Consider the following 27,640-nt stretch of genomic DNA (forward strand, 5'->3'; position numbering starts at 1 on the left):
GAAGCAGGTCAGCGATGCGAAAGCTCGTTGCATAATCATTTCCTTCCCTCCTGCAACCTGCTCTCCTAAGTAAATTAACTGGTCGCTCCTCTACGAAGGGGCTGCCTACTTCCTGCAATTTTAATCACCATTTTCTCAATTTATGAGATACAATGGGCAAAATGTTCCCTATGCCAAAAAGCACCAAACTGTAGGTGGCAAGTCATCTGAATGAATTTGTTAGAGAATGTCTTTCAGAAATGCCGTAAAAGGTATTTGCTGAACCCTATTTCTTAACTACAACCTTCCCCATACGTACACATCATTTTGGTAGCAAAATATTTTTGGCAGCTGTTTGGCAAATGCAGACTAACAGGAATAATTCACTGATCATTTTACAAGCACCTATTTTAAACTTTTGCATCACATTGTGGTGTCACCTAACATAAATCTCCCCTGAATTTCTTCAAATCATTTCAGGGCAGAGTGCAGCTGTTGGCACACAGGTTGTCTTAAGTACCCTCATTCTCTATCCACCATTTTGCCTGTGTTATTTGGGGAGGGGGGGTAATATTTTGCCAACATTTTAAAAATCAGGAGGTTGTACATAAAGATGATCTTTGGGGGATTGATTGAAAATTTAAATGAAGGGGTAAAACTGCTCCCACATTACCATAAAGAAAACATAAGTTGGTGAGTGTCATGGTGACCCTTTCACACCAGATCACATACGCCCCATCTTCCTGGTCCCTGTGGAGGCAGGGGCTCCTATTCCTGCTTTATCAAATGAAGCAGTGGGTGGCAAACTCATTGGTCAGCAGAGCTAAATATCAACAGTACAACGATTGAAATTTCTTTTGAGAGCCAAATTTTTTAAACTTAAACTATATAGATAGGTACATTGTTATTAACTTAATTAGGATACTCCTAAGCTGGCCTTTGCTAAAAACGCCCTCAAACTGATTGAGATACGTTTGCTGAGGTTAACCTCTTCCAACTCTCCCATCCACACTCCTCTTATATACTTGTTTCATCTAAGGAAAATAGTTCAGCCTAAATGAAGAAACTACAAGGATAAATTGTAGTACTGAAAAAGATCACATCTTTCTAAGGAAAGATCCAAAGACACCTGCACTTAAATTATCCATATAATTCTCAGTTAAGCCCTTTAAGATAGAAACTGGTGCTCAGTAGCTTACCTAACATCCCCATGACTCATGACTAAGTAGCTCTTTCAAAACTCAAACTTAGTGCTCAGGCACCCAGTTTTCAGCTATTTCTCATGTATTTAGCTTTGGTTGCAATTAGCACTTTGTCAGGAGTGATTTAACAAGACCCTTTCCATTCTTGACAGCTCGTTCCAAAATAAACAGGAGGGAGCGGCTGCCTTCTTCTGCAGCTGTCTCACGGACAAGGTTGGCCCCAGCCGGGGAAGAACAAGACTACACTAGAAATAGTGATAGAGGAGAGTAGTATTGAAAAAAGACCATGGAAATTCATCCAAATGCTGCCCACTGTACCAGCTGTCAGAGGTCACGCTGGAGATGTTCACATCCCATATTCCATAATCCTCCTTGTCTACCTCCCTCTCCTTCCTCTTTCTTCCATCTTCCGTTCTTCTCTTTCTTGTCCTTATTACTTCCACAAACATTTATTTAGGACCTTTTCTTTGTCCTGGGCACTGGAAATACCAACATTAATGACATAACTCTTGTGTGCTAATATCTCTGTAAACTCTCTAGAAAAGTCAGAACATAGAAAGATGTCATCATTGAAAGAGAAAATTTAACCTGACCAGGTGGTGGTGTAGTGAATAGAGTGTTGGACTGGGATGCAGAGGACCCAGGTTCAAAGCCCTGGGGTTACTGGCTTGAGCGTGGGCTCGTCTGGCTTGAGCACAGGATAGCTGGCTTGAACATGGGATCATAGACATGACCCCATGGTCACTGTCTTGAGCTCAAAGGTCACTGGCTTGAAGCCCAAGGTTGCTGTCTTGAGTCCAAAGGTCAGTGGCTTGAGCAAGGGGTCACTCTTTCTGCGGTAGCCCTCCCCCGGTCAAGGCACATAGGAGAAACCAATCAATGAACAACTAAGGAGCCACAACTTAGAATTGATGCTTCTCATCTCTCTCCCTTCCTGCCTGACTGTCCCTATCTGTCCCTCTCTGGGTCTCTTTCTCTGTCTCTGTCAAAAAAAAAAGAAAAAAGAGTGAATTCAAGCTCACATGAAAGCATCCGCCTCCCCCTTGATTTCTCTGTCAGAAACCACTAGATTTTGTAGCTAGAGTTTCAGAGTGTGTCTGAATTGATTTTTTTCAGTGGGGAAATATTGTATATATAAATCATTCCAAGTCTCACCTCTCCTGAAAAGCACACCCCACCCTCCCCATGGCTGGCTTGCCTTGTCCCTCTGCTCACCTTCCCGTCACGTCACTGATCAGGCACATAGACCGCATTGGCCTTTTCTGCTGGCTTCCCTCCTGGTCCCTTGTGTCCTTGCTGTCATGGCCTCTCTCCCTTACACTCTGCTGACATGGTCCTCTTGAAGGTGTCATCACCTAATGCCCAGCTCCTCATCTCCTGAATGAGAGATGTTTCTCGAAGCTCTTCCCTTGGCGTTCTTCCACTCTCCAGCTCTCCTGTGGGTGATTCCAACCAGCCCCCTGTTTCAGCCTATCCTAACAAGAAAATAACAAAGCTCGACAAAGCCATATGAAGGAATGATTTAAACCAGTGGTAGTCAACCTGGTCCCTACCGCCCACTAGTGGGTGTTTCAGCTTTCATGATGGGCAGTAGCAGAGCAACCAAAGTATAAATAAAAAGATAGATTTAACTAGAATAAGTTGTTTTATAAAGATTTATTCTGCCAAACTTAGTGAAAATTCGACATAAAGTACTTGGTAAGTAATTATTATTATATGCTTTAACTTGCTGTAACTCTGCTTTATAAATTTTATAAAGTAAAGTTACTTCCCCATTTTATAAATCAACATTACTGTGGAACCAGTAGGTGGTTAGAAAATTTTACTACTAACACAGATACAAAAGTGGGCAGTAGGTATAAAAAGGTTGACTACCCCTGCATTAAACAATAGGCTTTGGGATCAGGGAAACTTAGCTTGAATCCCAGTTCCCATCATTTCTAGCGCTGTGACCTAAAACAAGCCACTTTGTATCACTAAATCCCAGCTTCCTAAGCCCCAAAATATGGGGCTGATAATAGTAATTGCCTTCAAATGTTGTCATGAGGAGTAAATGAAATAATGTATATTTGACGCTTGGTAGCCATTTAGCGTTGGTGTGTCCCATCTCTAAAACATTCACAGTGCTTTCAACAGCAGTTATATAAAAGATGAAGAAAATTGAGAAGTCATGACATTGGGGACATAATTTTGCAAGTAGTGTTGTCACGGGCAGATTTTCCAAGAACTATTTAGTGGATGACAGAGCTCTGCACCATGGAACTTGGAAAACTGGACTCTTAATTTGAGAATCTGTGAGCAAGATTGACACATGCATCACAAACTAACCTTAATAAAATTCTTCTGAGTTTTGACATTTAAGTAAAAACGCCTCCCATAAGCCTGTTAGTGAGAGATGACTGAAGAATTCAATCCTAGACAGATCAATGAGCAAACCTGTGGAATGGAATGGTTTGCTCTAATGGCTCTGCATCTGGACCACACACTTTTTGTAAAAGGCCAAGGAAGAAAGACTTTAGATTATGCAGGCTGTATGCTGTCTCTGTAGCAACTACTCAATTTGGCCATTATAATGTGAAAACAGTTGTAATGGTACAGGGCACTGGAAGGAGGTTGGCTTTGTTTCAATAAAAATTTATTATGGACACTGAGATTTTGGCTTTCATATAATTTTCATGCATCACAAATGACTCTTCTTTTTTAAAAATGTAATAACTACTCTTAGCTCACAGGTTATCTAAAAACAGGTGGCCGGCCAGATTTGGCCTACAGGCTAGATTTTATTCATGGACTTTGTTTTTGCTGACCCCTGATCTAGATAATAAAGATCTAGAGGACATAATTAATATTGATAATCATCTCTAAAAATAACCCAACTGTGAGTAAAGAGCATAGTCTGGTTGCTTTTGCAAGAAAACTGTCAACAAGCTCACCTAACAACTGTTTTAAATTATTTGGGAATCCATTGCAAAGGAGAGGGGCCTTTTCTATATTTGAAGAATTTTCTACAGTTAAGACCACATTTATGACCAATATACGGAGATCACCAACAAAAATGTTTGGCCAGGTATATAGTTAAGAATGGTAATTAGTGGAATTTCAACCAGATATTAACAGTACTTTTGCTCATCTTGAATTTACAGTGCTAATATTGAACAATACTTTCTATATTCTTACATACATAAGGATGTTAATAGGAGCTTGATAGAAGAGATATCAGACACAGTTAATACTCAGGTAAAATCCATTTGTATTTGTGAATAGACTTTGAAAGCAATTCATTAATATTGTATCTTTAGGGCTTGAATTTCTAGCCAGACTGCTCACTTAAATCAAAATACAACATGAACTTCAAATCTAGTAGACTTTCCATTATATCTCAGCTGCCACTAATTAATGAGTTATATTACTCTGAGCCAGCTGAAAATAGTTCTAATGACAGACTTTTTGCTCTCCTAACAGCAGTGGCTTTACAATACTTGACTAACGTTATCTTTGGGAAAATATTAATGGACATGAATAGCCAATTTCTACTCATGCACAATAAGGACCTCATTATTAAAGGTTCTTCCATTTTTTGACATCAGAGAATAGAAACATCTCAATCAGCACAATTTTCCAAATCAGTGACTAAAGGGCCCTTATTGTAAACTCTTTCAACTATACCAGCATACCAGACCTTTTTAACTATATATTACTAAAGACTGGTTAAAGCAGTAACATGCTTAGGAGTTCTTTAATGAAAAGGGGTACTTTAAAAAAAGTCATATGCTTCTCAAAGCCATATTTCTTTATACAGCTATAGGACCTCATATTAGAGACACTTTAATAACCATAACAAGAAATGTCACCTTTTCCTCCCCATGTTTGCTTAGTGCTGCTAACCTGTTTGAACATATGCTTTTACATACCATTTCAGGAGGCTTGTAAACCAACACTCCCCCTCCCAACACTAACACAAACCAAGGTAATAGTGACTGCTTCAGGTCATTAAAAATCCTATCAATGTAAATAGAGCAATATCCTACTTTCTACCTAAGAAAATATGGCTGTGTTATGTCTCCTTAAAGCTTGACTGTGGGTTGATAACAAGAGGCAGAAGTTAGGGCAAGATTGGAGAAACTGGGTGGAAGAGGGGGAAATAGTGGGCTGGTCTGTGAAAGGCTGAGGGCTGGGGAGTTGATGAGTTATACTGGTGAGGCAGTGAGAAAGTGGATTCAACATTCTTTTAGAACTCATCATCATAAAGACACAGTGAACTAGGAGAAAAGAATGAGAGCTCTGAGAGAATTTCAACTATTATCATCAGGTTCTACTGAGTGAATCTTCAAGCAGAGCATGCTATATCTCTGCTACATCAACAGTATATACACACAGACAAACACTCTCTCTCTCTCTCTCTCTCTCTCTCTCTACTGAATGATCCCTAGATAAACATTCAGTAGATTTTGTTAGCCAGATGAAAAAAAATCTCTCCAGTTTAGGATCTGTGAAAATAAGTGCCCTTATTTGTATCAACATAGGAGTCTCTCTAGGGTTGTTACTTATGAACAGAAGCTGTTCCATGAATTAATTTTAATTTTACATTTAGTTTTTTCTCAATAATATATCATAACCTGACCAGGTGGTGACACAGTGGATAGACCGTTGGACTGGGACACGGAGGACCCAGATTTGAGGCCCCAAAGTCGCCAGCTTGAGCACGAGCTCAGCTGGTTTGAGCAAGGCTCACCAGCTTGAGCCCAAGGTCCTTGGCTTGAGCAAGGGGTCACTTGCTCTGCTGTAGCCCCCTGGTCAAGGCACATATGAGAAAGCAATCAATGAACAACTAAGGTGCAGCAACAAAAAATTGATACTTCTCATATCTCTCCCTTCCTGTCTGTCTCTATCTGTCCCTCTCTCTGGCTCTGTCACAAAAAATAAAAATAAATAAATAAAACAATATATATATATATATAGATACATATGATATATATATATATCAATATATATATCATAGTTTTGAAGACTAGTTGAATAATTATTACTGGCACAGTTAAAATATGTAAAGGAAGTTTATGAGTTTATTTGCCTATAAAGGTAAGGCACTATGCAATTAATTATGGGGTAAAGGAGAAAAACAATCAGCTTTGTTTAAAAGAAAAAAAAACCATAAAGAAGTCTCCATATGCTTTTCTTGGTCCCATTCTGGGAGTAGTCAGTAACGGTGTTTATTCTACCCCTTCTCTGCCAAGGCCCTTTTAGGTCAGCCACATTTACGGTGTTCTGTGTTTATTGTTAACAGCTTTTCAAGACTTACAAGGTGATGTTGAATATTATACGCTTTTTTGGAGTTCTGCTACCTCCAACGCATCTCTGAAAGTCCTCCCAGATGTAAACTCTCATGTCATTGGCCACTTAACTCCAAACACAGAGTATCGGATTTTTCTCTCCGTCTTCAATGGCATCCACGGCATCAAAAGTGATGTACTGTATGCAACCACTTGCGACGGGGGTGAGTCCAGATTTCAAGGGATGCTCTGCTGCAGGGATGTGGAGGAAATTGATTGATTCTTGCAGAAGCTGAGATCAGTCATCCCTCCATTATAAAATTTCCGGTGTTGGAGGGAAGAGGGTCGGGGCTAAAATGCTTAAGTGCTTGCTGTCATCAAGTGGCGGGTCAATAAGTGGTCCCATTGAGACAGCAGCACAAGGCTCTCATAATGGGATATTAGCCCCGTTTGTCCCTGTTCTTTTCAGCGTGTGCTTAGTTTGGAGCTGAGTTCACATCAATAAACGGTGACATTTAGAAACATTTTTTTTAAAGATTTGCTCTCAGAAGCAGTATGCTTTTCAGAACAACAGCCAAGCCCAGCGAGGCCCTCCCTGAGTCACCAGAAGTGGTAGGTGGAAGTCCATTCACCGAGAAGAAAAATTGTCTGTGACTCATTTCTAAGCCCGTTAGCCGGGAAGGGGGGGAGGAAGCAAGGGAAGCAACTTGTGAATCTGAAATGAGTTTGGAATGGTCTTTCTAATCTTTTTGGCTTTACAAAGTCTCATTATAAACATTATAATATCATTACCTCCCAAGCAAGTGTTCCAGGTCATTAGCAGAGCACTTTAAGTGTGGATCCCATTTCCCTTTGTGGTGCCAAAGGTCAACACCTTTGTTTATAAAATAGAACGGATCACAAGGACAATTTTTCAACTAGTTAAGATGGGTTCTTAAAGATAAAAATAGGTCCTTGCCTACTTATTTCTGACATGCTTGAATAATTGCGCAATTTAACGCCAAGCAAGATTTTTTTTCCTAATGTTAGATTTCATCATTACCTATGGTAATCAACATTCAGAATCATTTACATAATGACAATATTGCATTATTGCTTCATATTGCTTGAGTTACAAGCTAGTAACAGCAAATGATTTCTCACGTTCCACCAGCCTCGATGTGTCTTGAGGTTGTTTTTTTTTTTTTTTACTTAAAGAGTGAATTTTCTTTGCCTTTTTTCCTGCCCCCATGGGAGATACAAAGTGAAAGCATGGAAGAAAAGACAAATAATGTATGTGTTCATGGTGCAGATGGGTGAATAATTTATCATCACATCCCACTGGTCACATAGTATCAAAGATTAGCACTAGGCTGGTGGTAGGAAGCCTTTACCACCAATACTTACAGTTTCTAACTGAGAGTATAATAAGCCAATTTACCGAGGACTACAGCCTGTGACAACTTCATCAGAGGAAAGCAGATAAGCATTGAACCCCTCCGCTAAACCCAAATCCTAATCTGCATTTAGTTTCATAAGTGCTTTTTTTTTTTTCAGAGACAGCTGGAGTTTATTCAGTTCCTTTCTTTCATTCTAGAGCCTCGGGGCATGCTTCCTCCAGAGGTTGTCATCATCAACAGGACAGCTGTACGTGTCATCTGGACATCCCCGTCAAACCCAAATGGCGTTGTCACTGAATATTCTGTCTATGTAAATAATAAGCTCCACAAAACTGGAATAGATGCGCCTGGGTCTCTTATTCTACCAGACCTGGCTCCCTTCACTGTCTATGACATTCAGGTTAGAACATTGTTGTTGTTGTTGTTTTTTGATAGGTAAGCTTGTGGGGTATGTTAAATAAAACATACCGGGTATGTCTCTATGCGATACTTTCTATCTTGATTACAAATGATTTATTTGGTGAGGAAGGGGAGAGAAAAGAGGGAAATTGATCGGGATTAAACCTGTGCACTGTGGGCAAACACATGTCTCTCTGGAGAGAAGAGAAAGACAGTAACATGGAAAACAGTTGTGATGGGGCTTGAATACACCTAAGTGATTTTCAAACTTAAAATTATTCTTTATATTTAGATCACAAGGCAGTAGGGTATATTAAAGCCCAAATGAAGTAACTCCAGTCTTACTCTAATTTCTCTACTACCTCAAATTTGCAAACACATGAAAGAGGATTTGTGAAGACTCAATGAAATTATTGGTCTAAGGACCCATTGTAATTTTTGGCATGTATTATTTATGTAATAAATTCAGTTGAGTTCATTTTGAGTTATCTCATTATGCACTGAGTCAAATCTTCCCTAATATGTATGGAGTTTCATTGACATTAATTCTGTTATCAGCAAGTTTATGTTAAGTTCTTCTGCCTTTAGATTATTTGGAGTTTAATTGGACATACTTAGAGTGGAGGGCCATGATGGTGTTTAAATATCTACTAAATATTACCTCAAATTACTACATGGCATAAATAAATGAAAGTCAGCATTGGCAAAGGGACAGTTCCCCTTCAGTTTAGCCTCTGAAAACAGAATGATGTCATTTCTTGGATGTTCCAGTAGCAATCTTTTGTATAATCATTTCTCTCTCCCCCCCTTATTGAATGTGTTCTTTTTGTGTTACTAATGCTTGATGAGCCCAGTCTCTAGTCTGTACTTATTCCACCGTCCTTGGTTTTATTCAGATGAGGTGGCAGAATTAGAGTAAGTGACGATTTTCTGCTATGATTAAGGTAAAATACAATCACAGCTAGAATAAATGGATATAAAATAGCTCGGCCATATTGGAAGGCTTCTCTCTAGGCCTCATTTTTTTTCATCAGACATTAGCATCTAGGCCATTTGTGGGAAAGTAGCAAGACTTCTAGAAGCTACTGTTATTACCCTGTCTGGTCATAGGTCTAGCTAAAGAGCAGAACACAGAGATGATTGCTATGTGCTTGCAAGATGTCACCGAGGTACTGTCCATCCCTTACCTGGGCTCCAAATAGATCAATATCTCAGTGTCTTTCTGACTGGTGGGAAACAGGGATGAACCATCACCATCTAAGTCACTAAATCAATGGTCCTGAGCCCATGTCTGCACTGCAGTCTGAGCTTGCCCATGGGAGTCAGTTAACACCAAATATTAATATTTAATTCACTCCAAGAGGCTGTTAAGAGATTCAGATGAAATGAGGGTTGGGGAGGTTCAGTGATGGGCAGTCTGGAAAATAGATTGATGCCCTTCTCAACCACTGTTTACAGGTCGGAGTCTGCACAAAATATGCCTGCGTGAAAAGCAACAGAACCCAAGTCACCACCATGGAAGGTACTCCAAGTGACGTGCCCATGCCCACGATTCACAGCATTACTTCAAGGTACAGATGTCCTATCAGTGAAGCTACAGAACAGGTCATCGGCAAATGCAAATCAAAATCAAAGATACTACCCCAGCGATGACAATTAATCAGTGGCTATGAGTGTGTATATAAGTCAAAATTTTGATACTGTTTTGTGGCTCTCCACTGGACCCATCTCATGACATTCATTGATATCCTTGTTCCAATTTTCCCAGTTTTATTGAGTAATCTGTGAACAAATGCTGAGAGCATGAAAAGGTTTTTGTATTTAAACATGTCCTCCAGTGAATCCTTCTGTGAGACACAGAATACAATTTTAGTTAGAAGGACTCCCTTCGAACTTCATCTTTTTGAAAATACTAGACTTACATATATCAGATCACCCTAAAGTGACAGCTATCTGTCAGGTGACTGTCTGTCCGGGGAGATAATGTTTGGGTAACCATTGCCAGTTATATCAGGTTCTTGGTAGAATCCCTTTATTTTTCTGTTAATTTTTATTGAAATGACCATAAGTTGAAACTAAATCTCTTTTCAATTCAAAATTAGCAATAGTGGTAATACTAAAAAGAAGAGTTAACATTATTTCTCAAGCCTGGTGAAGTGGCAGTTGTTCATTGGGTACTTTTCACATCATACAGGCTTAACTACTCTTGCCACACCCTATTCTTTTGCCCCAGCCAAATGAATCACACACACACCATATATACACACATCAGCTACAATAATCTGTCTACTATAAAATATTTCAATTCTTAAGGGTTCTTTCATGACATATTACCTGTACTAATTTGGGGGGTGAGTGATTAATTAGAAAAACACAAAGAATTTGATTCTTAGCTATTCACTGCAAATTCTATCATCTCTTCTTAATGTAGAATTCTGTCAAACACATGATCGACATCTGTTTAATTTGGGATGTGTTAGTTAACTGATTACCCCCCTCAATAGATTTTCCCCACCTACCCAGAGGATTGCCTAATATCCAGAGGGAAAGATGGTTCATTAATAGGGCACCAGGGACCTTTATTTATTCTTCCAGCAAATATACTGTGACTACAATAATATAAGAGGCAGAATACAAAGAAGTATAAGGCCATGGTTCTGAATTTTTAAAGTTCCAATCTACTATGTGAGGCACTATGCTAAACAGATGTTTATACAACAGAGTGGAAGACACTACAACAGAAGTTTATAATCTGTAAGAAATGCATCAAGAAAAAAATACCAAACTCTACCCGCAACTGTCAGGGAAGGCGTCATGGAAGATGTGACATTTGAGTTCAGTCTTATAGAACGTAAGGAAGAATTATAGTTAGGAGGGCAAATATTGTCAAATTTCTTGACTGTGAGCACTCCCATGACTCAAGCCCAGGTGAATGGCATAAGGGAATATAGCTTAGATTATATATTTATGTGTAACTAAAAATAACATGTAAGCTTTGTTAGAAATTGAACAAAAATGTCAAGGAAAAAAAGTCATTATTAAAAACTTGAGAAAAAAATTCAGGAAATCTAATATGTGGCTGATAAGAATTTCAGTATCAATAGCTAAGAACAGTGGAAAAAGAGGGAGAATACAGAGGTGATAAGAAAATACCCAAAACCCCTGAACAGGTAGCATCGTCGGAAGCACAGAGGTTACAGGGTCCATCCCCGGTCAGGTCACATACAGGAGCAGCTCAACGTTCCTGTCTCTCTCTCTCTCCCTTCCAACCTCGCTAAAATCAGTAAATTAAGAAATATATATATCCCAGAACTAAAGAGTGCAGATTAAGACTATGTAGATACCAGTATAGTAACTGGGAAAAAAAGAGCCACATTAAGGGATATTATTAGGAAATTTTAAAGTCTAGAAAGTTTTCAGGAAGACAACACAGATCATGTACATACTGCATGGGAATTTGAATTCTTCAGCAGGCTTCTAAACAGCAACATTTGTTGCTAAAAAACAATGCCTTGAAACTCAGAATTTTTTAAAAAAACATATTTAATCTTATTATTCCATACCCAAATACCAGTTAAATATGGGATTAAAATGAAAGCAATTTTAAATGTGAAGAGAAAGAAATTAGAAACTGTCAAGGATGTTCAGAGAACTGCCTGATTTTAACAATGCATTCAGCCTCTAAAGAGCTCGTGGGTTTGCTGGATATGTTTATTGTTTTTTAATTCTTCTTTGGCATTTTACAATTTATTTTTAATTTACACAGAGTAAAATACACCCTTTCTTGCTCCTGTTTCTATGAGCATTGACAAATGCATAGAGTGATGCAAATACTACCAGAGTCAAGAGATAACAGAGTTCCATTATGTCAAAATATTCCTTCACACTGCCTTGATTATAGCAAGCCCCACCTCCAATCTCCCCAAAACCAAGCAAACATGGCTCTCTTCTTATATGTCTCCATCTTTTTGCTGGTTTCATTTTGTCATATAAGTGGAATCATACAACAGGTAGACACTTAAATGGCTTCTTCCACATAACACAATGAATGTAAGATTCCTCCACGTGGTTGTGCATGTCAGTAGTTTGTTACTTTTTGTTACTGAATACTATTCCATTGTACAATTGTACTGTACCACAGTTTGTGTACAATTTGGGTAGTTTGCACTTCTTGGTGCCTATGACTAATGTTGCTGTGAATGTTCACATACAGGAATTAGAAGCTCACCTAGATTTCTCTTCTCTGAGGTTGCATCCATGTTCCCTGGGGCCCCTAAATGTCCTTTCCTGGATCTTTGTCCAGAAAGATGTGGTTCTTCTTGGAATTTCAGCCTCCCAAGCTGCTTCATAGTTACATAAATGGGGCTGTTTTAGGGGCAATGAGATGAGAGAAAAAAGAGAAAAATGAACAAGGATCCCTTCTTTCCTTCCCTACCTTTCTCTTCCCTTCCCTGCCTTTCCCTGCCCTACTACCTCCTTTTTGGTCACAGATCTAGAAAAAAACTTGACAGAAATCATCCACAACCAATATAACATGTGAAACCTTCTCTTTCTTAAAGTGACCATCATAACAGAGCAACATTTTCCAAAAGCAGGACTCTAATGAGCATGTTTAGGCAGCCCATTCATTAATCAAAACTACACCCACTCCAAAGCAGTTAGCCTCCTGTGTGCATGTTACTGTCTGTGTAATTTCATTATACTTCTGGCAATGCAGACTTGTTAGTTACGTTTCTGTTGCAGTTTTTTTAAAATTTATTTTATATTAGCAGTCTTCAAAATCAAAGGTAAAATCTCCCAGAGAAATGTTAGACTGGGTTTACTTCAACTGAGTTTAAATTAATTTGGTTCCTAATAAGACATATATTTCTTAGGTTTCTTGCCTATTTCTAGTAAAATGCAGTCACCAGTAAAATTTGCCTTTCATAGATTTTAATAGTGTATATAGACAGCATATCAGCCTGTTTGATTCTGTGCATGGGGTGCGTGATCTTTGTCTTTGGCCTTTACACCTTGCTCCTGACAAAACCTTTAGTACAAGGACTAACGGTCCTTACGCATGTTTTTTCTATTATATATAAGCCAAAGATACCCTAGCACACACATAAAGATCAGATGAACCCTTCTCACTTTATAACCTACTCCTCCAGAAATAAACTGTTTCTACATCCCATTTTCCATACTTGTCATATCATTATCAGCTGATTCTACATCCCAAAAGAATACTAACTACTAATCGATCGCCGGGACATGTCTGGCCGTGGCCTACACGTGCCCTGGGTAGTTCATTTATTTGCCTTGGTGGATTTGTTAGAGTGGAATTTAATCAATAGCTAATTCATTAATTCTGGTCCCCGAGAATGTAGAGACTGCCTTGGATAGGGGCAGCTGACCTGCTCTCGCTTTGATTGAAATATGACAAGCACGGCAGCGGACAGCTTCATTGGGTAGTGGGCTGCCACTGAAGTTTATGGATGTGTTTTTCATAAATGCCTAAGACAAGAAAAATAAAATATAAGGAAGAGATGTTATTACATTACTGCTAGTATTCCAAAATGAATGATTTGCAGGCAGGAGGCTCTAGGGAATGCAGAGAGAAGGCAGATCGTGTCTCTTGCTGCCTTTAATTGGAAGCGTGAGAGGTGTTTTTTTTTTCCAGTACCACATCAGTTTGGAGCTGTATTATTGATGAGAATTCTGGGGTATAATGTCTTTGTAGCATTCACAAATAATTGTTTAAAAATTTGCCTCAAGCTATGGAATGATATAAATGGTATTTTTACACACTAACCTTGCAGAAGTCTTTACGATAGCAGCTCAGGTGCTGTGTCTCCAAATGAAGGTTAAACATCTCTTCTCATTTTTAAACTCCCCTCTAGTTTCAAAGTACTTAGCTTGGGCTTGACTGTGGCATGAGAGGTCATAGCCTGTAGAAGAAAACTCTTCCCCTTTTTCGCCTCACCAAATTCAAGGAGAAACTTGGAAACCTCAATATTTTCATGACATTAGATATCAAGGAATCTTCTCTAGCCTTCATTTTCCCTCCCTGATTTTTTTTCAGTGACTGACAGTTTGAATGCCAAAATAATAAATTTACAATTAAAAACATTAACCCATGTTTTATTTTATTTTCTTAATAAGAAGAATGCTGGTCTGTAGATGTAGGATGTCCAGTCACTTCTTCATCACTCTGTTCTAAATATCCTCTCCCCCAGAATGGACCATGACAGACAGCTTTTAATTTGGACTGGAATTTTCTGTTCAAGTCTTGAAAGGGTGTGGGAGGAACTCTCAACAGAGATCATTTGGAGGCTGTTTCATACTATTGTACGGATCAAATCCATAGTCATAATCGCTTTCAGAAAATGTTGTTGTGATGGCCAGTGAGTTCTGATTATCAAGTTCATTGTTTTGGTTAGGAGAACAAATAGACTACTGAGCTTATCCTTAACTCTCCCACCACCGATTCCGTTTCTTCACCTCCCTCTCTTACCCAGACTCGTAATTGTCCTGCCCTAATTGGCTCCCAGAGAAGAGGCTCAGTGACTGTGGCCACCATTGTGCACCTCTGAGCAAAGTTCACTTCTTTTTTCTAATTAACTTTGACCTTTAACTGCCACATTACCTTTGGCTCCCTGATCACGCATTGGTCTCTTCCATTGGTTTCATTCCAACTCCATTCTTTGATTGTGGGTGTCCACAACAGAACAACTCTTCCTCCTGTTCAGGTAGGTCAGATATTCCCACAAGTTAATCACACTAAGGTCTCAAAGGTCTCGCCCTGTTCTCTCCCTACATTCTAGGCCCAGCTATCCCATTACATGTCGATACTCTGCAGTGGTAGCCACCCACTGTTCATAATGGCCAGCCTCAGAAGTTAGTCCTCATCCAGTTCTTTTCCAACATCCATTCCCACAATGTGTCTCCTGCATATTGCCAGAGACACATACCTTTAATTTTTTAACACCCTAATTTCACTAAATATCAATGTTAGTATATTTTCTTTTGGAGAAATTTTCTCATAATTTGCTCTTCTCTGTTCCCACCATCACCACCACCACCATCACCATCACCATCATCACCACCATCACCATCACCACCACCATCACCATCACCACCACCATCACCACCATCACCACCATCATCACCACCATCATCACCACCATCACCACCACCATCACCACCACCACCACCACCATCACCACCATCACCATCATCACCACCACCACCACCACCACCACCACCACCACCATCACCACCATCACCTCAATCCATGCTTTTATCATTTAAGGTTCTGTAGCTATCTTAATTCAATGAAAGACGGGGGAGAAAAGGCTTTACTGTTTGCCTATGACTTGCTGCCTTAAACATAATCTTAAGTAAACAGTCCTGAAGGCGGATCATTGTGGGCCTTGGTTCAGCTATACAGAATATCACTGCAGCATCTTTGTGATTCTCATTGTCTTCCTCACATGGCTGCAGAATGATGGCTGAACTTCCAGACATTGTGTTTAGGAAAAAGAAGAAAGCAGACAGAAAAGGCAACAGCTGTATCGAAAAGCTGACAGTTCCTCAGGAACATATGGGAGTCCCATAGCAGTCTTCTTGTTGTGTCTGTTTGAGCAGCTGTATGTCACATGTCACACCACCAGTCCTAGCTATGAGAAGCAATAGAGAGGAGAAGAAGGTAGTGATAAGTAGACCTCAGGTCTGCCACATTCTCTAATTTCCACCTTATTTTCCAAGTCATGTTGCCTGTGCCTTATAAACCAAAATTTTCTGCTGGGTTTCCTGATTAGCCACAAACAACACTGTCTTCTGGTATCTGAAATTTAAAATGGAAGACCAGTAGACTCACAACATGCGTTACTCTCCCAAAAGCTTAAAAAGTTTTGTTTGATTCTCAAAATATATTACATGGTAGGAGCATACGTGAATATATATATTAATATAGACGTATTCTTTTGCTTTAGCTTTTTTGATTAGGAAGTTAATAGCTATAGACCTTTAGGACAACCTGGAAGATAAATTAAAATGTACATGGGTTTGATTGCAGCAATGTTAAGTATTGGCTTTTCAGAGGTATTAATTATTCTCTCTGTTACAGATCCCTTCAGATAGATTGGCTGTCTCCAGGGAAACCAAATGGCATCATTCTTGGATATGATGTGTTACGGAAAAGATGGTACCCCTGCCCTAGAACCCAGAAACATCACAGTGGTGAGCTCTGCCAGGCAGTGGTGTGTCAAAAACCAAAAACGCTCTGTGGAAACAGATGCTATTCTCCTGAAGCTCAGGTAGATCTTCTCAGACCAGTTCATGAAATACGCTTTTCTCTCTAACCACTGCAGGTGAAATAACTTGCTTCTTAAACCATGATTTATCATGATCAATATTTCTACCAGTCGATCAGGAAGACCCCATGGAAAAGAAAGGATGTTTATAAAACTCCTGTCCTCCTCATGAGCATTTTAGCCTTATCATTTTTCATCATCTGCATGGGAAATGTTAGTTTATTGAAATAATAAGGAACCTCATGAATGTGTGTTTGATTGAGTGACTTGAATTTTTTTTTCCTTCAATAAATCCATTTGGTTACAAGTGGGTGTTTGTTTACCTGACACTGAGGAGGAACAGTGAGCAGGACCTTTCCTGGTTTTTCAGAAATATTTTTAAATTATGATCATTTGCAGATTAATGTTTATATCAGTTGCAGTTTAGGAATCAGATCAATAATGCAGCCAGACAGAGGAGTTTGTAAATGGCTTTTATTGACAGACAACGCAGAAAATTCTTCATTTGAAGGTAGAATTTTATTTAATGAAATAATGTTCCTGTTTATCAGCAACATCCCACATTTCATGACCAAAGCTACCACTGAATTCAAAAGATTCACTGCAAAGGACACAGTAATTAAGAAAGTGAGTTTTTGCAGCAATGTGGATCAAAACACAAATTACTGTGGCTGACACCATTAAGTAGTAGTTAGAAATGTTATAAAACTAGCTGGTACGAATTATCCTTTTTTATTTTTTGACACTTAGTCCCCATAATTATCTTTATGCTTAATTTTTATGTCATTGAATGTGCACTGTCTGATGAACATACTTTCATAAGATAAAATTAAAGTTAGGAATTCTTAGAGGAAAAACAGATGGAATAAATTTGCTCAGTAATAATGTTCTCTAAGAAAAAGAAAACTTGGATGCATTAAACAAACTCTTATTTTTATTTCAAGGATTAAAAATACACACAGGTATTGTCAACGAGAGCATATAACGGAAGCCAATTAAAAATCTCAAAGGAAAAAACTTGCAAATTTCTGTTTGGGGTTCACTATGAATATGCATTTTCTGGGTGAGAGGTTGGAGGAAAGTAGAGACTTAATGTGAGTCTAAGAACTTGTGGCTGTGTGTCTGTGAACATCAGGGGGATGCCTCTCAAATCCCAGTGAGCATCAGACCTGTAAAGCTGGTTAAAACACAGATGCAGATTAAAAAATAATTGAGTTTATGGAGACGCCACCCAAGAGGAATAATGGTTTGAAAATAATGGCTTGATAGGTCCCTTTGGGACCTATCGATGATCAAAACCGGAGTGGCTTAGGAGAAAGAAAGCAGGCCTGAGAAGGCCATTGTCAGTGAACCAGCCCCCATGCCCCATCACCAAATAAATATTTGAGTGAAAATGTCAAAAGAAGGTGATAAATACCAGAGAAATTTACTGAAGGTAAAGGCTAGATGTGCTTAAGTGTCCAGGAACACCCTATAGGTGAATGGGACTTTACTAAATGGCTTAAGATCATACTGTCACAAAATGTGAGGAGGAATGTGCTGTTTGTACCTGAAAGCAACGATGACCAGTATTCCTAAATCCTAATAAACCTATAAGCAAGATTTTTTTGTTTGTTTAACTCTTAAAAATAGGCTTAATTTTAAATTTTACTTTTCACACAGACTAGGGCATTGAAGAAAGGAGTTACACAATTTTAATTTATCCTTGGAATTAGATAAAGTTTGAATCCTCGTTGCTAACAACAGGAACTTCATTATAGTTGGATCAACTTGGCAACTGAATAGCCGCAGGGGTTGATTTTGTGTTTTTTTTGTTTTGTTTTGTTTTGTTTTTTGTATTTTTTCTGAAGCTGGAAATGGAGAGAGACAGTCAGACAGACTCCCGCATGCGCCCGACCGTGATCCACCCAGCACGCCCACCAGGGGTGATGCTCTGCCCACCAGGGGGCGATGCTCTGCCCACCAGGGGGCGATGCTCTGCCCCTCCGGGGTATCGCTCTGCCGCGACCAGAACCACTCTAGCACCTGGGGCAGAGGCCAAGGAGCCATCCCCAGCGCCCGGGCCAACTTTGCTCCAATGGAGCCTTGGCTGCGGGAGGGGAAGAGAGAGACAGAGAGGAAGGAGGGGGTGGGGGTGGAGAAGCAGATGGGTGCTTCTCCTATGTGCCCTGGCCGGGAATCGAACCCGGGTCCCCCACATGCCAGGCCGATGCTCTACCGCTGAGCCAACTGGCCAGGGCCTGATTTTGTGTTTTAAGAGCCCCATTTCTTTGCTCTCTGCTAACATTTGAAAACTGAAGGAAGTATTCAGCCAGTGGGCTTTCTGGAAACTTAGAGATCCCACTGTCTGATGTATTGGACTTGATTTGACGTTGGTATGGGCTGGAAGTAGCACTGAGCGTAAAGTAGAGACATACCTCGTAACTACTGGTTGATCTTGCTTGTCCCAGGAAGCATCTGTCCAGCTGGAATAACATACCAAGTACAGGTTCCGAGGCTATGTTTCAGCAACCCTTCCGTGTTTCACTTCTTATACATACAGAATGTCAGTCTCTCAGACCTCAAGTGAGCATGCAAATAATTATTAGATTGTTCAAGCATGTAATTTTTCCTCCACAGCTCCTGGAGAAAACACACATACTTAAAATTAATTTCCATATAAATTTTCTTTTCTTAATGTGATGGTGTGTGTGTGTGTGTGTGTGTGTGTGTGTGTACACATATATATGTAAATGTTAGATTATTTTAAGGTCACCTGGTCTGAAGATTAGGTTCAAGTAATCATATAAATTATAAGAAAAATGCAATTTATTGAAACAAAGAAAAAGATCAATGAGACTCAGGTTTCCATAGATGTGGAATTAAAATAAACAACCATTAAAATAAAAAGCATATGTATGAAGGAAATTGTTCATTTAAAATTCTAAATCATGTTTACATTAGAAGCACTGACATTCAAAATGTAATTCATATTTATAGAATATTATACTAGAGCACAGAGCTTGGTTGAAGGCTAAAAAAGCTACATAAAATCAATTAACATTTATAGAACCCAAATGATGCTGAGAAAATATATTTTTTTAATGTTTGAATTTTTATCAGACATATGCTACATTTGGTCTCTTCTCAAGGTCTTGTAGAAAATAATTATGTCACGGAAGATATGGTGACATAATACTCTTCACTAACTGATGATTCTTTAAACCTGATTCCCGATTTTCAGGTCTGTTGTGCTGGAGTCCTCTATGAGGCCCAGCCAGAACACCGCTGTTGTGACAAGAAGTATATCCCATTTGTTTTGAATTCGACTGGCGTTTGTTGTGGCGGCCGAATACAAGAGGCACAGCCCCACCATCACTGCTGCTCTGGGTACTATGTTAGGATTCTACCAGGTGAGGATGGCCCACAGGTGTACTCGGTAATTGTGGGAACCAGAAAAAGCAAGCACATGACTCATGTCAGTGAACTATTTAAAGCACCTCCCCAACAAAAATGGAATCACTCACACATAGCCAATGACCGCCTTTAAATATATATATATTTTTTTTTAGATGAAAGTGATGATATTGTGATCTCTATCCTCAGCCAATGGTCTTTGTTAACTAGATTAACACTGTTTACATCAAGAAAGCACACTGACCCCTAGATCATCTTATATTGGAATGTAATTAAAATTTAACCAGTCGTCTGCCAGTGCAAAGCTGTGAGATGAGTATAGGCATTTTGATATTTAGTGCTAAGTCTGAAATATTGGTTAATAATATTTAGTTTATTTTTTGCCTCACAACTTGCCTTCTTCATAGCATCCTATAACAAAGAGCAACAGAGAATAGAATGCTCATTACACTTCCACTTTTTTATAAGTATTCTAATGACCTCAAGTTAAATGTTAATGTGGGTCATTCTTTGATAAAAATAACAGTTAACAGCTGAGAATGCAAGGTAGCTTTTGGAGAGAAAACATTTTCAGGCCAGTGGTGAAATAGATTCATTTTTGCGAGGTTAATGAGAAGGTGACTGATCCTTGCATCTTATGTTTTAGAGCCCTTTTTTGAGGGGAAAAAAATCAGTTGTCGTTCTCATTGATGCAATATACACATCTCTTTTTATAAAGCTCTCTCTTCGGTCTATAACTGAATACGATTCTGAGGGATTCAGAAACATATGGCTAAACTGTCCAAACCAATCTTTTGTTATATTCAAAAGTGACTTTTTATTATTTTTTTTAATTTATTGATTGATTTTAGAGAGAGAGGAAAGGGGAGAAAGAGAGACACACACATATCAATTTGTTGTTCCACCTATCCATGTATTCACTGGTTAATAAAAGTGGTTTTTAAAAATATTGTTGGCTTCTTCCCATATGGATGTTTCATGTATGCTGGGGGGGTTTCTGAGCACCCCCACTTCAGCCTCCCTATTGAATAAGGTGAGGAGGAGTAAGAAGTCAGGATTCAGGGGACCAGGAGGGTGGTCAACCCAGGGTTGGGTCATGAGGTAGAAAGGAAAGGTGAAGCTTAAATTTTAGCTCTGCCACATTGATCTTTATCCTTTCTAAGGTATCCCTAAGGAAAGAAATTTAAATTTTTTCTGTTGAATAGAAATTAAAAAAAAAAAAGTCTATCAATACAGTATCTGAACTCTGACTTTAGGACAGCAGGAAAAGGATTACTTTATTTTTATCTCAAGTTTCCCAGAATATCACGTAAAGGGGATTGGGTGCAACTACAGCCCTGGAATTCAGGGTCCGCCATGGCTCCACAGAGCATCCGTGTGCTGACCCGGATGCAGTTATTCTCATGCCTCTCATTTGATCAATCTTCCCACTGGGAGTATTTTGTTGGGTTAAGTAAATACAGTTTAAGGAAATTATAATCATAGGCATTACAAATTTATCAAGATTTGATTTTGGACTCTGCCCACATTCCAAAAAAAAATTACACTAAATGGGAAAGTATTTGTAGACAAACATTTTCTGTAATATTTCTTAACCCCATTGCCAGGTCTAATGTGCACCTTATTAAGGGTCAGAGAGAAAACTGGCACCAGAGCCTGACCTCTAAGCTCATAGTGTGTGTGTATGTTAGTAGACAATGCACATTTCTATGTCTGTAATGCAAAATGTTGAAGTTGCACTGGATTTTGCAACTCCAAAATGACAGGATCCTTTCTTGTAATTCTCTCAACTGGCCGGCATCTGCAAGATGATTGTACGGAAATTGAGTTGTGAGTCAAAGCATATTTTTTGAACTCATGCAATGATGGTTATTGCCCTCGATTGGCAGGTGAAGTCTGCTGTCCAGATGAACAGCACCACCGGGTTTCCACCGGCCTCGGCGACTCCTGCTGCGGCCGAATGCCGTATGCCAGCTCAGGACCGCAGGTCTGCTGTGCGGGGAGGCTCCACGATGGCAGAGGCCGGCAGTGCTGCGGGGGACAGGTCGTGGGCATGGATCGAAAGTGCTGCGGTGGAGCAGAGGGTGGCGTGGCGTACAGCCGTCTTCCGGGTAAGGGGCCCCGGCTGCCTGCCGGTCACGTGGGGAAAAGCAGATGCAAAGAGGTTGAAAAATCTACCCAAGATAGTAAATATATATATATTTAACTAATTAAATATATATATAACTAATTAAATAGTTATATATATATATAACTAAAGCTCACATGAATTATGTCTAATGTAACGGTTAGGTCCATATTATATAGCAAATAAAAACATAACCTCACTTTTTTTTATTTACATGTGGTACATTTTGTAAAAACAGATCAAAACACTTCTTGGAAATTGTCATGATCACCAGAAAAAGAAACAACAACACAAATGCATTGGTTCTGAATCAAGAAAATACTGCCTAGCAAATACTAACAATATACAAAAAGATTATTAAGGACAGTGTGTCAATTTTTTGGTCCCTTATTCTTCTGTAATTATTAAACTAACACCAATATTAATAGAATTATTATTCATTGAGTACTTACTATCTAGCAGGTACTATGGCCAATGTTTTATACATTATTACCTCAGATAATCTTTATGATAATCTTACAAAACAGGTGAAGGCAGAAATAGATAAGAGAATTCAGTTCCTTCTGTTAAATGAGACATTAAAAAGACTTGCAAAAAATATAAAAGTCAGTCTAATTTTTCTCAGTCTGGAAAATATTTTTCATACCATTTGTGTTAACACATGATATATATATGTATATTATCATTGTAAAGGCATTAATGAATACATATTACAAAATTTCCTGTTTTAAGCTTTCGTCCAGTACATTTCAACAGATATAACCTGTACAAATGAAAGCTATTTGGATTCTCAGTTATCTGTAAAAGTGTGCAGGGTTCTGAGACCAAACTTTGAGAACTGCTGCTAAAAGCATAGTAATTTTAATTCTATCTACTAGGAAATGGCAACTAGTTAGTTATCCTGGGCTGTGACTAACCAACTGAGCACCTCTTTCTTCTTCAGATGACTATGCTAAGAATAGTCCTGTTAAAGAGAGAACCATTATTGGCAGGGACTTGGGGACATAGCATAATGGGTCAAAGGTTTTTTCTTTTTTCTTTTTTGTTTGTTTGTTTGTTTGTTTGTTTTAGTGAGCGGAGTGGAAACAGAGACAGACTCCCACATGCACCCTGATGGGGATCCACCTGGCAAGCCCACTAGGGAGCGATGCTCTACCCATCTGAAACTCTTGCTCCATTGCTCAGCAACTGAGCTCTTAGCCTGAGGTGAAGCCATGGAGCCATTTTTAGCACCTGGGGCTAACTCTCTCCAATTCAGCTCTGGCTGCGGTGGGGGGGGGGGGCAGATGGGCACTTCTGTGTGCTCTGACTGGGAATCAAACCCAGGACATAAACAGGTCAGGCTGACACTCTACCACTGAGCCAACCGGCCAGGGCCCAGAATTTTAAAACAGTGGCAAAATGTCTGATTTTAGCATCTTTGTTCATCTGTAGCTTTCAAAAAATATGTCCATTGCCATATTCCTTCATTCAGTAAATACTTGTTTTGCAATGGCTGTATGCAAAGCACACTCAGTGCTTTGTGCACGTAATAATGTCAAAGATTCCACTCTCATCCTTAAGGACTTACAGTCACTCAAGGAAGAAGGACTTCTAAGGTAATCAGGAGCCCTCAGAGGAGATGAATACAAGTATATGCTTGAGATCGAGATTACTCCAGTTAAGGTGATTTAAATATAAAATAATAACAAAAGCGAAACCGCTGGCTTGGAACCTCAAACATTGAGTCAGATTTTGAGACATGTGGATGATAAAGGGCATTCTGCTAACAGCCGTAGCTCGAGCTACCGTGTGAAATTCACAGTCTGCAAGGCATGTGCAAGCAGTAGCGAGCGAGTGGGTTTACTGTGTAAGGAAATGAGGGAGGTCTGTCTGAGCAGGCAAAGGGGTTTGAGCATCACTTAGAACACAGGGAAGAGCCGTGTGATGATAGGAGCTGAGATTTAAGGAGATCAATTGGATTTGGGTGGCAGAGTATATATGAAGGAGAAGGAAAGAGAAGTGGGAACACGGTTGCTGAAAAGTAAAATGAACCTGTTCTAAGAAATGCAGGGGAGGTTACTGTCCACTAGGACAACAGGTTCGTAATCTTTGGGGGCTGTCCACTCTCTAGAATCTTTGAAAGTCACAAACCTTCACTTGCAAATAACAAGACACAGAATACGCCCAAAATTTCCCCTGCAATGTCATATACCCTTTAGGTTCATCCGTGGACCCACATTTCAGAATCATTGCTCTGTTTACTTCCATATGACATTGCGTGCCAGTCAGTATTCCTTAAGCACCGTGGGGTGTGACAGCCCTCAACTCCCGTGAACCAGGATCAGCACCCGCGTTTCTCGTGGCGTTCCTCAGCTCTGCCGACCCTGGTAATTGTGGTAGACTGAAGGCATAATATTTTTAAAGAGGGAAAAAGAAGCTCTTTTGATTGTCTTGACCTTCCTGCAGGTTTCCCTGGAAATAGACACATTTCACGTGTCTTTTTGCTCTCTTGGCTGCCTCTCCCTCCTGTCGCCCCTAATGACTACGACCTTAATGACCTTCCAGAATATCCATATGGCCCTTTTTTTCCCCTCAGCCTACAGCACCATACCTGCAGCACCAGGCTTTGGATTTCACAATATTGTTCCTAAGCCCGGCCTCTCTCGCTGACTGGCATTGTGTCCCTGACACAAGGCAGGGCTGGCTCGTAAAACATCTCTTTATGTACTTTATTACTTAAACTCTTTTATTTGCCTGCAGGAGCCCTTTAACAAAATCACATTGAATTGACTTTCTCACACCAAATCAAATCTCCCTGGTCCCAGTTCAGTTGTCTTTGTCAATATGTATTTTATAAATGGAGTGAATTAACAGATGCTGTTGGAGCAGAAGTGCTGGGGTAGCGCTTATGTTTTTAGTGCTCTCTCTGGGCAGATGAGTTGTGTAGCGGCGCTCGCTATACAGGTGTCTCGGGATGCAAGTCACACTCGCCATTTTGTGGATGGGTATTCTTAACTACTTCCTCTGAATGTATTTTAATCCTCTTTTATACTCTTGGTCTTCTTAGTGTTTGCTTAGATGCTTTTAACATTTCTGCCATTAATCTTGGGCGAGGCTTGATTATATTTTTTCACGTTAAAAGATGAGAATGAGGGCATCTCTATTATCCAAAGAGGACAGGATTTTCTGTTAGGCACGAGAAACTGATCATGAAAGACCTTTGGAATATATTGCCTCATTTCTGTTATACATGTTGTCCACGCTGCATTTGCTGTGAAGCTCTGGGTTGCTTGTCTTGGACAAGAACACTGAGTTTTCAGGTCCTGGGCTCAGACTTGGGTAGAATGAATGACAACACTGTTAGTTATAGAAGATGGGATTTGGGAACTTTGCAAAAAAGGAAAGTGTAGCACAGAGCTCCATCCTGTATGAGTTTATTGAAAGGATATTTCCCAGGAAGATTTCTATGACATAAGGAATTTTTTAAAGCATAATGTATAAATGCTGTCAAATAAATTATCACAATTTGGGGAGTCTATCCTTTTCTTTTGTTTTGTGGTGGGACCCACAGAGCCACCTACTGGTGAAGACAAGCATGCAATTCTTTTTTCAGTCTCTCCTACCAATTTTATGTTTGTCCTAAGCATGACTAATCACAAACCTTTTTAATTCTGTTCTATTATTCCAGCCTCAGATATAATCCCTTGGTTAAAATGTGGTTCCCATGATCAATCTTAGAGTTCCACAATGATTTGTCATGTTCTATACTGGTTTTAATACAGTACTGATTTAATCTCAAAAGCATGATTCATAATTGTTGAATTTTAAGAAAAATGGAGCACCTTAAGAATTTAGAAATTTGTCAGGACTATGTGTTTATGCATTTCCATTTTTAGCCTGGCCATTAAATAAGTATTGCTAACATATTAGAAGTTATCATAATCCTATGCAAGCCAAAAATTCTTTTCCTCCACAATTTTCTCAGTTTTATCCAATACGATAGAAGCTAGTCATTGGATATTTATGCTGCTTAGAGAGCTACTTATTCAATATATGTGCTTTTTTATCTCAGCACTAAACACCTATCATTTTAGTGTGTACTATACCGCTTTAATAACATCTGCATCTTGTCCAAAGAGACACTCCACCTTTATACAGATTTAGTAAAGAGCCTCTAAAAAAACAGCTCAATCCACTGATAATCCATGATCCATTTTGTTTTTATTTTTCTGGGCATATTTAAAATCGTGCATTTTACGTGTCAGAGTTCAAAAGTCAAGTGCTACATGTGACAGATTAGGTAGGGGTCAAAAGTTATTGCAGTGCCATTTCAGAACCTGGTCTGACTCTGAATCTGACTGAGCTCAGTCATGCCGAAGTGATGCACCATGGGAATTCCTCCCCAACTCTGCTCTGGAACATCTGGTCCCCCTAAGTGAGTTAGTGCACGTCAGACATCTTTATGTCAGGATGGTGCGGTGATGGATGCAGTCTTCAGAAGATGCTGCATAAAAATCTGGTGTGCCGTTCTGGCCATTAAGTGAAATTACTATTTAAATTAATGGCACTGTCACAGTTTATCTGTGCAAAGAATGAGCGCTGATTAGGGTATTAAGTAATTAGCAATTTATCACACTGGAACAAGGTTGATAATAATTAAAGAAGTAATGGTTTACCAAAGGAACTAGAAAGGGAGTCACTTCTTGTTATGTGAGTGAAATCTTGGCTGAAAATTTTAATTCAGTGAAACAAAGATGCAGCAGCTCTTTGTGATGGAAAGAGTCTCCCCCTTTATTCTTTTGCCTCATGTAAGACCAGTTCATTATCAAAATTGTAGTTGACCTGTCAAAAGTCCCTCAGAGCGATCAGATGGCTGATTGGGAGTTTGAAATTAGGTCAATGTCTGCATTTTGATTTTTATACTTTAAGCATTGTAAAACCATGAAGTAGTTTGGGAGTAGGGGGGTGGGAGGAAGTATTCTGCTCCCCAAAGGGCCAGTCTTCAGATTTTAACCACTCTTGAAAATAAAAAATAATATATTTTTTTAAAAAACTGCTAGAGGAAAAAAATAAATGACATTAAAGAGTCCAGGGTGCTATTGAAATGGCTGATCTGAAGGTAGCAGCGGAATAGCAGTCATATAAACTTGAACTTGTGAATTTTTCTTTTTTAATTTGTGTCTGTGTGATTTTTTTTTTACATCATAATCAAAATTCTGACTACAGTAATATCCCTGCTGTGTGTTTTTATGTGAGAGAGCTTTTCCTGGAAATGTTAAAACAACTAAAATTCCTTACAAAGCACCAAAGAAAACAGTTTACTTTTAAACCAATGACTTTGAGCAAATACCACACTTAAACATGGCATGTCAAAACTCAGGTATGATCCATGTGTATCATTAACCATAAATGCAAATGTTTTAAATATTGGTAGATTTTTTTTTAATTTATTTAGTGAGAGGAGGAGAGGTGGAGACAGATCCTCATATGCTCCCTGCCCAGGATCTACCCAGCATGCCCACTAGGGGGCGATGCTCTGCTCATCTAGGTTGTTTCTCTGTTGCAACCAGAGCCATTATTTTAGTGTCTGAGGTAGAGGCCATGGAGCCAT

General features: G+C 39.2%; 1 protein-coding gene across 1 annotated transcript in view; it reads left to right on the forward strand.

Moving 5' to 3' along the window:
* Positions 1-27,640, forward strand: part of USH2A (usherin) — a 545,087-nt gene that overhangs the window by 400,712 nt on the left and 116,735 nt on the right. The window contains exons 45-50 of the mRNA XM_066238179.1: positions 6,466-6,675; positions 8,028-8,230; positions 9,688-9,800; positions 16,337-16,526; positions 19,747-19,915; positions 21,809-22,030. Coding sequence (XP_066094276.1) covers positions 6,466-6,675; positions 8,028-8,230; positions 9,688-9,800; positions 16,337-16,526; positions 19,747-19,915; positions 21,809-22,030 — 1,107 coding nt within the window. The remainder of the gene's footprint in view (positions 1-6,465; positions 6,676-8,027; positions 8,231-9,687; positions 9,801-16,336; positions 16,527-19,746; positions 19,916-21,808; positions 22,031-27,640) is intronic.

The sequence above is a fragment of the Saccopteryx bilineata genome, chromosome 1 (assembly GCF_036850765.1).
Source record: "Saccopteryx bilineata isolate mSacBil1 chromosome 1, mSacBil1_pri_phased_curated, whole genome shotgun sequence".
Lineage (NCBI taxonomy): Eukaryota > Metazoa > Chordata > Mammalia > Chiroptera > Emballonuridae > Saccopteryx > Saccopteryx bilineata.